This window comes from Rhinopithecus roxellana, chromosome 1 (assembly GCF_007565055.1).
Source record: "Rhinopithecus roxellana isolate Shanxi Qingling chromosome 1, ASM756505v1, whole genome shotgun sequence".
NCBI lineage: Eukaryota > Metazoa > Chordata > Mammalia > Primates > Cercopithecidae > Rhinopithecus > Rhinopithecus roxellana.
This window is the reverse complement of record NC_044549.1, coordinates 78,960,382-78,974,490: the sequence shown is the minus strand read 5'-3', so window position 1 is coordinate 78,974,490 and position 14,109 is coordinate 78,960,382. Positions and strand designations below refer to the sequence as shown.

Below are 14,109 nucleotides of genomic sequence, written 5' to 3'. Positions count from 1 at the left end.
ATTATATATCTATTTCTTGAGACAGGGTCTCGCTCTGTTGCCCAGGCTAGAGTGCAGTGACACAGTCATAGCTCACTGCAGGCTCGACTTCCCAGGCTTAAGCCATCCTCCCACTTCAGCCCCCTGAGGTAGCTGGGGACTACAGGCATGCACCACCATGCCTGGCTAATTAAAAAAACATTTTTTTTTTTTTTTTGTAGTCATGGGGTCTCACTGTGTTGCCTAGGTTGGTCTAACTCCTAAGCTCAAGCATTCCTCCTGCCTCAGCCTCCCAAAGTGCTGGGATTACAGGCATGAGCCACTGCCTCTCGCCCATAATTCTATTTTCAACCATAGGATAGTAAATTCAGGGACATAAAGGAAGCCTGAAGTGAAAGTAAGGATATAGGTAGGGCTTGCTCATTTACAAATGTCACCATGAGACAACCTTCTGAGGTGTTGTAAATGATCCATAGCTTGGTCGAGGTGAGGGTTACACAGTTGTATACTTCCATAAAAATTTACTGAGATGTACACTTAAGATTTAGGTACTTTACTTTTGTAAATTATACCTCAATAAAAACTCTTTTAAGAAAACATCAGCTCTGCCCATGCTTAATTGGTCTAATAGGTGCACTTGGCTGCAAGAGCCAGTTCTGGGCACTCTGCTAACTAGGGTGGCGCTCTGCTAACCAGGATGACCCCTGCAGCTTTCTTAGTTTATCCAAGGTCAGTTTCAGGTGAAGAACAATTTTTGACCATTCGTTGCTCCACTGCGGAAATCAGCTGTCCCATTCCAAGTGATGACCCGAGGGGGCCGATGGAGTTGGGGACTGGGACTGCTCTAGGTAGACGTGTCAATTGTTCTTTCTTGAAGATAGCACTGGGTTTCAATTCTTAGGGAACAGAACAAAGCATTGCTTGCAGGTATCAACCCTATCTTCTTTTCCAATTTAGAAAACATATATTCACATTTAGATGAAGAGAGCTCTGAGTCTTCCACATACACTGCAGCACTCCCGAGAGAGAGGCTCCGGCCGCGGCCAAAGGTCTTTCTCTGCTATTCCAGTAAAGATGGCCAGAATCACATGAATGTCGTCCAGTGTTTCGCCTACTTCCTCCAGGACTTCTGTGGCTGTGAGGTGCGGAATCTAAAGTTCCTTCTCCTACCCTGGCCAGGACACTTGCCCCGTACTCTCTCCCCACTGCCTTCTCCTCTCCTCTGGGCCTCCTGTGGTGACACCTGCCCTTGAGTAGTGCCACAGCTTTCAAACTGGGGATAGTCTTGCATTCTTTCTTGAGTCTGTCTTACCCATCACCAGCACTAAATATTTCATAATACTTAGTTCTAATTCTGACAAACTTCTGCTCTAGAGCTTTGATTGGCACTCACCTGGCAGGAAGTTTTGTAAGCATTAAGAAGACCAGTAGCTTCCATGGAAACATGCAATTGGAGTTGAAGGGTGTCACTCATCCTGGTGAGCATGTTCAGGACAGAAGCCCCACTTGGAGGATCAAAGAGAGAGTGGCAAGTAAAGCAGTGAGTTCACACAGTTGTTTGGAGTTCTGCTGAGAAGGGGAATGAAGGACGAGGCTGCCATTAGAGGGGATCTTGAGGTCCAGGGAGAAGTGATAAACAAATGGCTCTGTGAAGCTGTTTGACCATGGACTGGTGGAATCATAGACGGGGAGAAACTGGTGATGCAGGAGAGGGCACTAGCCAGAGAGAACAGGGAGGTAGGAAGGGAGCACTCCCAGAAAGCAATACTGTGTCAAGTACTGAAATGATCTGCTCTGGTTTCTTAGCTGTTCTCTTGAGTTATTAATATGTTATTAATATGCTTTTCTATAATGTCAGAATGTACATTTTTAGAGTGAAGTCTGAAACTCTCATGGAAGGCATACCCTGTTTCTTGCAAATGCAAGAACTGTACAATAATTGTGTGATTGGAAGTTGTTTTTGCTTTGAAACTGCCCATTGGCATGTTTTTCAGAATCTCTCCATGTGGTGAGGCTGCCTCCTAGTGTCAGCATAACATACTACGCTAGCCTACTTTCTGCATGAAAGCGGTTAAGGTTGGTGGATCAGCACGTGCTGAAAATAACTGCACTTTAGCCAATGGCACAGTTTTCAGATACCACAGGCAACCAAGTTTGCTCTACTTCACAAGTATTTAGGCTCTGGGGAAAACGCTCTTCCAGTTATTAGTGTAATAGTTACTGTAGAAAACTTGGAACTAGAAAAGAATGATAAATAAAACATTGTCTGGTATCCCAACCTGATTAAAGAAAATCTGAGAAAGAGGAACTCACATTTCATGTGTGGTTTATTTCCTTCCAGTCTTTTTCCATATAGGTGAACTCACGCATACAGTTTTGCCTTTGGGGCTGATTGAAATGATTTTTTTACAGTCTCTTAATAATTTTTTACACTATTAGTAGTTATATATAAACTGCAATTTTAAATGGCTACATGACTACATGACCCTCCATACTGATGTGCCATAACTCAGTTAGTACAAATATTAAACATCTCAGTGGTTCAGTATTGTCCCATTTGTGATGATTTCCCAAGAAAGATGCCTGGAAATGGAATTGCTGGGTCAAAGATAGGAACATTTAAAAAATGCTTGGTGTATACTCCCACTGAGCTTTTAGCATGTGTAATGTTATCAAGAATTAAGGAAAGTATAAGACAATTCAGGGTTATTTTCAGCAAGTGGATGGATATTGGGGTTTTTCCCCATTGGTAACATCTTAGAGCAGAAGAGGAGAACAAAGTCGTTTCAGAATGCCCTTCCCTGTAAGATAGTGTGGCTGCTGTATTTGGTCATAGCCATTGGGAATTAATATCTGAACTACAGAAGGAAAGACACCAACACAATCGCCAAGAGATGTTTTCAGCAGAATTAGGTGAAAGTGGTCTGAGAAGGTGAAGTCCTCTGAGGGGCCACACATGTCTGATTTTCTCTCTTTTGTCAGCCACCCCCACAATCTCCCTGCCAGACCCCCTTGTGGGTAAAGCCTTGCCAATTACCAGCCTTGTAGAGATGTAGCTTTGTAGACCTGTGTGAAGTCATGGAGGAAGGTGCTAGTCAGTCCTGAGTGAGTTACTCAGAATGACCATGTTAATGCAGTTCACTAGCCTCCTCTCCAGCCATGGACAAACTAATAAACAGCGTGCGTACGCTTGAGGCTATGAGAGTGTCGAGATAGGTCCCTTTGTCAGTCACTGTCTGGATGTGAGTCACCTATAATTGTGGGTGACTGGCATCCAGGCCTGAGCCCCATCTCCCAGTTCACTTTGGAGCCACTCATCCACATCTTCCTCTCAGAGCCTGCCAGCCTTCTCTCCAGGATCTGCCCCTCTAATCCAGGTACCTCACTCACCAGATCAACCAACCTCAGTTTCTCTGTCCTGTGCTCTCTACCACCTGTTGCTTCCTTGAGGATGTCCTATGTAGGGTGTGACTTGAGCAAGGTGCCAAAAGCGCTGTGCTTCTGTCCCCTCACTTGTAGGGCAGGAGTGGTAATGACCCCGTGTGATACGAAAATGGATGGATGGCAAGTTTTTGCAGAGGGACTAGCGTATGACCATCACCCATGGAACTTTAGCTATTCCTTGGTATGGTGTAACCTGGAGCCTGCACATAGCTGTGCTAATAAGGGTTAAGGGGCAGATTAGATGGCCTCCTTCTGACATTTCCCTTCCTGTAATTCACTTCCCGAGCCTCTTCCCGAGCCTTCTGTATGGGTGACACGGTGCCTTGTTCTCCTTTCCAGGTGGCTCTGGACCTGTGGGAAGACTTCAGCCTCTGTAGAGAAGGGCAGAGAGAATGGGTCATCCAGAAGATCCACGAGTCCCAGTTCATCATTGTGGTTTGTTCCAAAGGTATGAAGTACTTTGTGGACAAGAAGAACTACAAACACAAAGGAGGTGGCCGAGGCTCAGGGAAAGGAGAACTCTTCCTGGTGGCGGTGTCAGCCATTGCCGAAAAGCTCCGCCAGGCCAAGCAGAGTTCGTCCGCGGCGCTCAGCAAGTTCATCGCCGTCTACTTTGATTATTCCTGCGAGGGAGACGTCCCCGGTGTCCTAGACCTGAGTACCAAGTATAAACTCATGGACAATCTTCCCCAGCTCTGTTCCCACCTGCACTCCCGAGACCACGGCCTCCAGGAGCCGGGGCAGCATGCGCGACAGGGCAGCAGAAGGAACTACTTCCGGAGCAAGTCAGGCAGGTCCCTGTACGTCGCCATTTGCAACATGCACCAGTTTATCGACAAGGAGCCCGACTGGTTCGAAAAGCAGTTCGTTCCCTTCCATCCTCCTCCACTGCGCTACCGGGAGCCAGTCTTGGAGAAATTTGACTCGGGCTTGGTTTTAAATGATGTCATGTGCAAACCAGGGCCTGAGAGCGATTTCTGCCTAGTAGAGGCGGCCGTTCTTGGGGCAACTGGACCAGCCGACTTCCAGCACGAGAGTCAGCACGGGGGCCTGGACCAAGACGCGGAGGCCCGGCCTGCCCTTGACGGTAGCGCCGCTCTGCAGCCCTTGCTGCACACGGTGAAAGCCGGCAGCCCCTCGGACATGCCGCGGGACTCGGGCATCTACGACTCGTCTGTGCCCTCATCTGAGCTGTCTCTGCCACTGATGGAAGGACTGTTGACGGACCAGACAGAAACATCTTCCCTGACGGAGAGCGTGTCTTCCTCTTCAGGCCTGGGTAAGGTGACTTTGGGGCCAGGTTCTAACAGGACGCAGCCTTTGGCTATGCTTCTGAAATAGTCAAAGCGTTTTTCCAGTTTTGGTGCCAACTTACTGGGCAATGAAACCTGATGAGAACACAGCTCGTTTGGTAGTCTTGATTTATACCAGGTGATGGGAATACTCACATGTTTGAGTTGCAGAAATACTAATGCTAAATTATGGCGAGCTGCCCAGACCCTGCAAGGGGTGTTGTGCCACATACAGTGTATGCACTGTATCACTTTTCTAAACTTCAGAAACATCAGACATGAAAACACATTGGGCCCCGAGGGTCTTGGATAACAGTTTGTGGACGCTTGTCTTTTTTAGACCTGTAGTGTTCACCGCCCCCCATTGTCTTTAAAGCTACATTCATCGAGTCTGGGATTCATGGGTACAGTATTATTTCTATCTTAGCTCAGCACAGGGCCCCAGGTATGAGGGCTCTCTAGGAAGGCCTACTTCCCCAGGGAGCATCAGCTAGATGCCATCTCAGGCTGTGCCTTACTATGTCTGTAACTAGTTGGGGTCATGCATACAAACCCTTGACTTTTTTTTTTTTGAGACGGGGTCTCACCCTGTTGCCCAGGCTGCAATGGCACGATCTCAGCTCACTGCAACCTCTGCCTCCCGGGTTCAAGCAATTCTTCTGCCCAGCCTCCCAAGTGTGCTGGGATTTCAGATACACCACCATACCCAGCTAGTTTTTTGTATCTTTATTAGAGATGGGGTTTCACCATGTTGGCCAGGCTGGTCTCGAACTCCTGACCTCAAGTGATCCCTCAACCTTGGCCTTCCAAAGTGCTGGGATTACAGGCGTGAGCCACTGCGCTCAGCCCAAACCCTTTACTTTTATGAAATATCTCTTCCTTCCTCAACTAAGGGAACTAGAACCTGTTAGGAGGACTAGCCCCATCTTGAGCTGGTTGGGATTCTTACCTTATTAATACAGAGCCATAGTCCAAACCCAGATCCAGCCATATTCTAGCATGAGCACCCGCCCAGCCCAGTGAAATGCGATGACAGTGTGACTCTGTACTCTCTTCTCTCCTTAGGTGAAGAGGAACCTCCTGCCCTTCCTTCCAAGCTCCTCTCTTCTGGAGTGTGCAAAGCAGATCTTGGTTGCCGTAGCTACACTGATGAACTCCACGCGGTCGCCCCTTTGTAACAAAATGAAAGAGTCTAAGCATTGCCACTTTAGCTGCTGCCTTCCTCTGATTCCCCAGCTCATCTCCCTGGTTGCATGGCCCACTTGGAGCTGAGGTCTCATACAAGGATATTTGGAGTGAAATGCTGGCCAGTACTTGTTCTCCCTTGCCCAACCCTTCACCAGATATCTTGGCAAACTCTCCAATTTTCTAAAATGATATGGAACTCTGAAAGGCATGTCCATAAGGTCTGACAACAGCTTGCCGAATTTGGTTAGTCCTTGGATCAGAGCCTATTGTGGGAGGTAGGGAAGAAATACGTAAACAAAAAAAAGGAAGATACCTTCACTGGTCATTCAGACTTCACTGAGCTCTGCAAACTTTGCCTGTTTGCTATTGGCTACCTTGATTTGAAATGCTTTGTGAAAAAAGGCACTTTTAACATCATAGCCACAGAAATCAAGTGCCAATCTATCTGGAATCCATGTTGTATTGCAGATAATGTTCTCATTTATTTTTGATGTAGAATTTACATTGCCATGGGTGTTAAATATAAGCTTTGAGTCAAAAGTCAAGAAAGTGACTGAATATACGGTCACCTTTTATGAAATGAGTCTCTGTGTTACTGGGTAGCATGGCTGATTGAGGTGAAGCTCACAGGGCCAGGCTGACCGTCTTGACCATTCCATCTGAGATAGGTTGGTCAATGTGCAGAAGGCCCCAGGACCTCAGCACACACAGCCTCCTCTTGGTCTGAGTAGACATCATGCGGGGGCCAGATCTGCCTGCTATTTCCATGGGTTACATTTAGTGTGCTGTATCTCAGATGTTGGTGTCTGGAAGTTTATTCTTAAGAGACTGCTACCCAGCTGGTCTGTATTATTGGAAGTTGCAGTTCGTGCTTTGGTTGGCCTTCCGGTCTAAAGCTGTGTCCTGAATATTAGGGATCAGAATTCACTGAAATACAGCAGTGTGTGGAGGTGATGGCCAGTTAATCTGCTGAACTGGTTTTGACTAATGACAAACCTCTTTTTAAGAAGGTAGAATGGAGGGGATAGTCACAAAAGTAAATGTTCCATTTTTATGAATGACTTTCCACAGAGTTCTGTTTCTAAAGAAAAAACAATTGTTCACATCTCATCTGATGATTAGCATGTGTGTAATGAATGCTGTCTTGGTCTTCCCTGTGGAAACCCTTCTCCCCGTGCCTTTGAGCAGGTGTGGACCTCTCTCACTACCTTTCACATGGGTGCTGTTAGATTTTGGCACCCTGTTTTCTCAACATTCAGCCCACGGACTGTGGTTTTAACTCCTTCGTCAGATGAGACCAACATGAAGGGGTATGTTGAGAAACATCCTGAGGCAGAGTGGGAGGTGGGATGGGGCAGGACTTTCCCTTCTAAGCACATGCATGGCAGGTGGGGAAAGGGGGACTTGCACCCCTGCTGGAAAGAAAAGGTTTGTGTATATTGCTGATGCAAATGTCATACTCACTGCTCTGTAAAGGCAGTTGGCAGCTTTTTGGGAGAAGAACGTGCTAGTCTGTTCTCTGGCATCAGGTTTCCTGCAGCTGCTCCGAGGGAGAGACAGTGAGCTGCAAGACTGTCTCCCCATAAAAACAGGCAACTCAGAGAAGAGTCATTTCATGTTGTTCCTATGGAATCTGGAATGAGTGCAGAGCTCCTACCCACACATGACTGCCCCGCCATTTCATCCTAGGCATACATTCTGTGAAGGAGATTGGTTAGTCCAAACTGGCTAACATATGAAAATTCACTTGGAACATTATGAGAGATTTCTTATTGAGGTCAAGAGATGTTTCCTGTCCCAGAGGAACCATTAGGAGTCGCTTTTAGTATATTCAGCTTTGCTCATGAAATAAGGCATCTCTGGGAAAGTGGCCCCAGGGAGAGAATGGAGGATTGGGAGGAGAAGCATTAACTGGGCTCCAAGGGTGTGTGGGCAGAGAGCTAGCCACGTGAACTCACTCCTTATGGAAATGGAAGGGAAAAAGAGAGTGCTAGTCAAAAAATCAGGGGATGTTTTAGTTTGGATTTAGGGTTTTGATACTTATGTTGAAATACTAATGTTTCTGATCAACAAAATCAAACTCTTAATATAACAAGTAATGAAACGACAGTGTGATTGCCTCAGAATAAATTGAGAAGTCCAACTTCCTAGTTTTGTTTCATTAGTTTCACTTTTTCTACTCTCCCCATTATGCTAGAAATGGGAATCGTTGCCCTGCAGATTAAGGCAAAACATCTGTTTTAAGCAAAGCTGCATTTTTTGACTCAGAAATTGTCCCGGACGGTGGATATAAGATGAAATTCAGAAAAACGTTCTGCCAAGTCACAGGCTTTTAGATATTGTGGAAACAAGAAATGGAAAAAGGGATGATCTCCGTGAGAGGCCTTGATCCTGAGAGTAAAAGGCTTTTGTGGATAGGTTAGACAATGTCCTTTAGAAAGGAGATCGGGGTAAGTCCAGGGTTCCAGGAAAACCAAGAAGCCTGCAGGTAGCTGAAGGTAGAGTGCTAGTTGTTCATCTTAACTTACCAATGCGCTATAGAAAGGACTTAGCATCTGATGTCGTCAGCTTTGCCAGGAGAGTGATCAAGGAGGTTAAAGCTCAGGTAAAGGTGTGCCTTCTCAGAGGCTACCTCTGTTACAAGCAGCAGAGACCACCTCAACAGAGGACACCTCAACAGACTCAGCCCAGCCATACAGGGTGCAGAAGCTCTTCCAGAGGGCTGTCTTGGGCCTTTGAGGCAATTGATCTCCAGAAAGAATCAGAAGTCATTCCAGTCCAGGCCCAGGTATTCAGATGGTGACCCAGCCAGATAATAGTATCTTGAGCCAAAAATGAGATCAGGCCATAAAGTTAGAAGACAGAGTTTTTGATTGACATGTTAGGAATAACTGAAGACAGTCTCAGATCAGAAGTTCAATAAAATGTCTTTAGCAGTGGTGACATCATTGGAATCAGTGTGTAGTAAGTCATGGATATTTAAGTTCATATTTGTTTGTCAGCATTCAGTCTTATAACTTCATAGCCACAAGTATCTTTTTTAAAAATACCAACTGTTAGTCTCAGGTCTCCTGACTTAAGTGCAAATAAACAGGAGACTATCCTTCAAAAAATGTGGGGTTACATGATTTTCAGAGCCTTTTTTTCAGAGTTGAGCATCTTTTCTTTTAAAAGAAATAAAGGGCAAGAGGACCAATTTTATTCCTGGAGGAAAAATGACACCCCCTCCTCCCAAAAGAAAGAAAACTCTCTGGCCCCCCAACTTCAACACTAATTTGACTCCCTGAAGAACAGAGAAAATATTCTTTCTGTCTTTATTAAAGAGAAGTGGACAATGCCAATGTGAAGGTTACTAGTCTTTTATTTTCTGTTGGTGAAGACTACTACTGCTCTTATTTAGCAGATCTTATACCTTCATTGGTCACCAGTGTAGCATGTGAGGTATAAGGAAAACAGCAGTGTGGTGATAAATGGTAATTAATATACTTTGTCTGTGTCAGAGAGCGATAGGGAATGGTGGGGACTGTGGCAAACTGAAGCACCCCTGTTCCAGCCACAGGGGGCAATTTTCCAGTCGACTGTGGCCATGAAGTATTTCCTGATCTTCCCATTTTTCAAGAAAAGCTGACAGTCTGGATTTTTATATGAAAAATTCTGATTTTAAAAAATATTGACAACTAAGTTAAAATTCAAGTGAATTTAGACCCAGCATGGATGGACCTGATTTGGTTCACTGAATACCAGTTTGTTAACCTCTGCTTTATAAGATTTGAAGGAAAGGCATTCATGGTAATTACAGATGGTGCCACCAGAAAATGCTCTTGCTAAATGCAGCCAGTAGTTAGATTGCTTCTTTCTCCAGCTTCTCCTGCAAAGAAATTTGATGTGATTTTGAATGCATTGGACATGTCTTGATTGCGTCTTTACATTTCATGGTGCCTTAAAAGAAAGGCAAGCCAGTTGTTAATTTCAAAATCAGATTTATGCTCTCTCAATTTAAAAAATGCTGGGAACAATTTCATTTAAGCTTCACAACCTAAAGAGCTTTGTTTATAGTTTTAGCTCTTGGCATAATAATTTTTTTTTGATGATGTGCAGTTCTGAGCATAGGCCAAGACATGATTAGGAAAGCAGGCAATTTTAGAGAGTAAGGCAAGGAACCTCCTAGCATCCATTAGAGCCAGGTATTTGCATTATCTTCCATTTTGAGTGACTGTGAATTGACTCTGTTTTGGAGATGCGAAACAGTATACAGAGAAAAGCTTTTCCTGATATTGAGATACCAGTTAGGAGTCCAAATGGAGTGTTGGGTCATCCTTGCCATATCACCTCCTTTCCAGGATCAGGGTGAAAATAGACAAAAGGAAATCTGACTGCAAGCCAGTGGCTTTGATTCTAGTTTCAGGGTTTAGGGACTAGGAGAAAGTTTAGATTATCTAGCATGTTCTTCCCCTGGTGTCAGACAGGGCTGTGCCTGAATTATTCCAGACATACGGCTGTAGATGGTAGCCTTTATTTTACAAGAAGGAGATTCTGTAACCTACCCTGCTGATCAGATAGTTCTTTGTATGTCTTATAGAAATTCAAGCCAGCTTCCTTTTGTTCAGCATGTAGTGGAGAAAGAACAGCTGGTCACCTTCCATGTATTCGAAAACCACAGTGAAGTCATCCCCCTGGTGTTTTTATTTCAGTGATAAATAATTCCACCCACTTAAACCATTCTTCATGGCTCTTGTTTTCCAGGGGCCTAATAATTTTCACTGCTATAATGTTTCTCAGCTTCACACTTAGTTTAGTTGCCCAGAGTGTTGGTGCCTTACTCACATTGGTGCCTTGTGAAGACCAGGCTCAGGGTGGGGATTATGGGGGAAATTCTTGCACACCCAGCTCCTCTTACTACTTAAAAATATAATGGTACTTTTACAAAATGATATGTTGCCTATATTCATGGAGAATTATTTGACTACTACATTTTTTCCCCTGATGATAGTCATCTATCATAACTTGTGTTTGTTTTCCTCCTGAGATCAAACACTTGGTGCTTATTTCTAATGTATACTATGTTGAGACCAGCTCTTACCTTCTGAGTGGCAGCTACCCCTCCCTCCCAATTTTAGATCCTATTTTTACACATCTCTGTAGACATCACCTTTATTTCACGACTCACAATATTAAATGGTGCAGACTTCCGTTTAACCACTGGTGAGGTAACAGCAGTAGTTGCTAAGCACCACCTTCCCATTGCTGTTTGAGGGCTAATTTGCAAAGACATTTGAGTCCCCCGGTGAAGATGTCTGGGGAAGTTTGGCCAGTTGTCTTCCCTCTTGCCCTTTCATTCTTTAAAATTCAGCTCAGACCACAGACACCTCCAGAATCTTTGTTTCTGTTCTGCTCTCAATTGACCAAGCACTGCGTTTTGCACAATCAGAAGTCTCACGAAAGCAAACAGTTATGACTGCGTATCTGATATTTATATCCTATAAAATTTCAGGAATATTCAGAGGCAATCTTCTATTTGTACATGATGTAGACAAAATTAGCTGCTCTAATTGTTAGACAAAAACTTGCCATTGGATTACACTAAAGTGCTCATCTGTTGTTTTAAAAGTTTCATATCAGGCAGGGCACGGTGGCTCGTGCCTGTAATCCCAGCACTTTGGGAGGCCAAAGCGGGCTGATCACCTGAGGTCCAGAGTTCAAGGCCAGCCTGACCAACATGGTGAAACCCCGTCTCTACTAAAAATACAAAATTAGTCAGGCGTGGTTGTGCGTGCCTGTAATCCCAGCTACTCGGGAGGCTGAGGCAGGAGAATCGCTTACATCCGGGAGGCAGAGGTTGCGGTGAGCTGAGATCGTGCCATTGCACTCCAGCCTGGGCAGCAAGAGCAAAACTCTGTCTCAACAACAATAACAAAAAGTTTGGTATGTTCCTCTCAAGAAAAAAGCATGGTGAATCCAGACCACAGCAAAAGCTTTTGTGAAAACCAAATGTGTTCATCTAGACAGTAAGTAACTCCTAGTTTTACTGTTAGTTTTTTAAAAGATAATTTTTCCCTGTGGAAACTCCCTGTTACTACATCCTAGGGGAGAAAGCCTGTGGAATATGGTGGTTATTGATGGTGTTGCCTTTGTTTCATCTTTGAGTTTGTCGTTTGTGGGATCTAGTGGGATAATGAGCACTGACAGAACTCTTAACAGCGTGGTGTATTTTTGACATTGAAAATGTTAATGACTTATTTGATTTGTACATAACTCTGTAAATAGGTGATAGTAGATCACAGCTGACATTTACAAAATGTTTTTGTACCTTAGAATTTCTGCATTAAATAAAATGTTTTGTTTTAAGGTTGTAGTGGTTCATTTTTCAGCACATCTTTCTTGTTTCCTGACTGGCTGGGGTTCCCAGCCCAGTTTTCGGAGGGCTCTCCCTCAGGACGAGGAGGCCAGGGGTGGCCAGTCTTCCTTGCCCTTTAGAGAACAGCACTGTGCTGCCCTAGTCCTTCAGCTCGGCTCCACAGGCAATCAGTCACCCATTACCCCATGTGGCAACAGGCCTGGCTGCTGCAACAGGGTTACTTATATCAGAAAGAAATTTGACTTCTCAGAACAAATGGACTTTCTTTTCAGAAATTTGAAAAAAGGCACTGAGATTTGGGAGCTGCACACAAACGTTTTTTGTCACTCAGAAAAAAAGATGCCTGCTCAGTCTTCCATGGACATTCTCCCCTCCTGTGACCCCCATGCTCTGTGAGTTAACTTCTTGGTGTCCATCACCTTCAGGGTGAGGTCCCAGCTCTGCTGACTGTTTTTTCTTTCTTTTTTTTTTTAAGAGGTAGGGTTTCCCCACGTTGCCCAGGCTGCTCTTGAACTGCTGAACTCAGGCAATCCTTCTGCCTCTGTCTCCAAAAGTGCTGGGATTACAGGTGTGAGCCACCGTGCCTGGCCTCTGCTACTGTTGCTGTGCCCCAGTGACTGTCGGACTCTGCCCCTCAGCCTCTCGTCCATAGAGAGGCCCTACTTCACAGGGCGATGAATTAAACTGCACGGTGAATGTAAAGTGCCACCTGTGCATTCCTGGCTCATAGTCCATGTTCAGTAAATGACAGTGTCCACAGGAGGACAGTGAGGGTTAACAAATAGCAAGGACATAGAATACAAGCTTTTGGCCATTGCCCGAGCGGGATGTAGTCTAAATTTGGGGTCTTGGGACCATAAGAGATTTTAAAAATTGGATCTTCCTTATTTACTTGTTCCTTCTCATACTTCACTGGGATGTTAATGTGCTCAGGGCCTACAACCTACCCTGTTTGGGGAGCCCAAGGAAAACAAGGAGTGGTAAAAAACAAAACCCCCCCAAAGAAAACAGCTCTGAGGGAAGCATTATTGTTTCTGAGAGGAGGAAATTCTCACCCATTCTTGCCTCCTGACCTTCGCATATCCTTCATTTCTCCTGGTTAGAGTCACCCAGGAGGCTCCTTATCATTTCTCCCATTGATTTCCTTTTCCTCCACACTCTGTCAATTCTTTTTATTTCCAGGAGTGTTAAGTGCTTTACACACATCATCTCGTTCATCTTCACAGCTGCTCTGTGAGGTGGCCAATTCTGCTGTTCCCATTTTACACATGAGGAAACTGAGGCTCAGAGAGGCTATAACTGACTTGTGATCCCACAGTTGGCTAGTGGCAGAGCCAGGATATGAGCTGAGGCAAACCCTACCTAGACTGCTCAGGTATGCCCTTGGTAAAGGTCAAGCCAGCCAGGTAGGGATGGACTGAAAAATGTGTGGGCAAAGGCAATAGAGAGCTTTCCCATAAAATGAATGTCAGAGAGGAAGTGATGATTGCCATCCTCTGAGTGTCGACAGAGCTGTTTCCTGCTCTTAGTGCTCTTCATGTTTTTTTCTTACCATGACTCCCTATGGAGGGTACTATCAGCAGCCTCAATTTTGAGATTCTGAGGTCTGGAAATTGTATAGCTTTGCCAAGGGCACAAACAAGGAATTGGCAGCACTGGAGTTGAAGTCTCTGAAGCATCACCACTCCTGATCAATAGGCTGCTCTGTCCCTCAGTAATAGTTTAAGGGGAAGGAAGAACCTTGAGTGACTTGGTTCCTTTCTCATTGCAAATACTGAGTGTAAATCTGGTTCAGAGTTGAAGCAAATGAATCCGTGAGGCAGATACTGCAATACATGAATTTCTCTTTCC

General features: G+C 44.9%; 1 protein-coding gene across 1 annotated transcript in view; it reads left to right on the top strand.

Moving 5' to 3' along the window:
- Positions 1-12,248, top strand: part of IL17RD (interleukin 17 receptor D) — a 76,266-nt gene extending 64,018 nt beyond the window's left edge. Inside the window, exons 11-13 of the mRNA XM_010360459.2 lie at positions 937-1,121; positions 3,763-4,702; positions 5,781-12,248. Coding sequence (XP_010358761.1) covers positions 937-1,121; positions 3,763-4,702; positions 5,781-5,893 — 1,238 coding nt within the window. The 3' untranslated portion in view covers positions 5,894-12,248. The remainder of the gene's footprint in view (positions 1-936; positions 1,122-3,762; positions 4,703-5,780) is intronic.
- Positions 12,249-14,109: the final 1,861 nt, after the last annotated feature.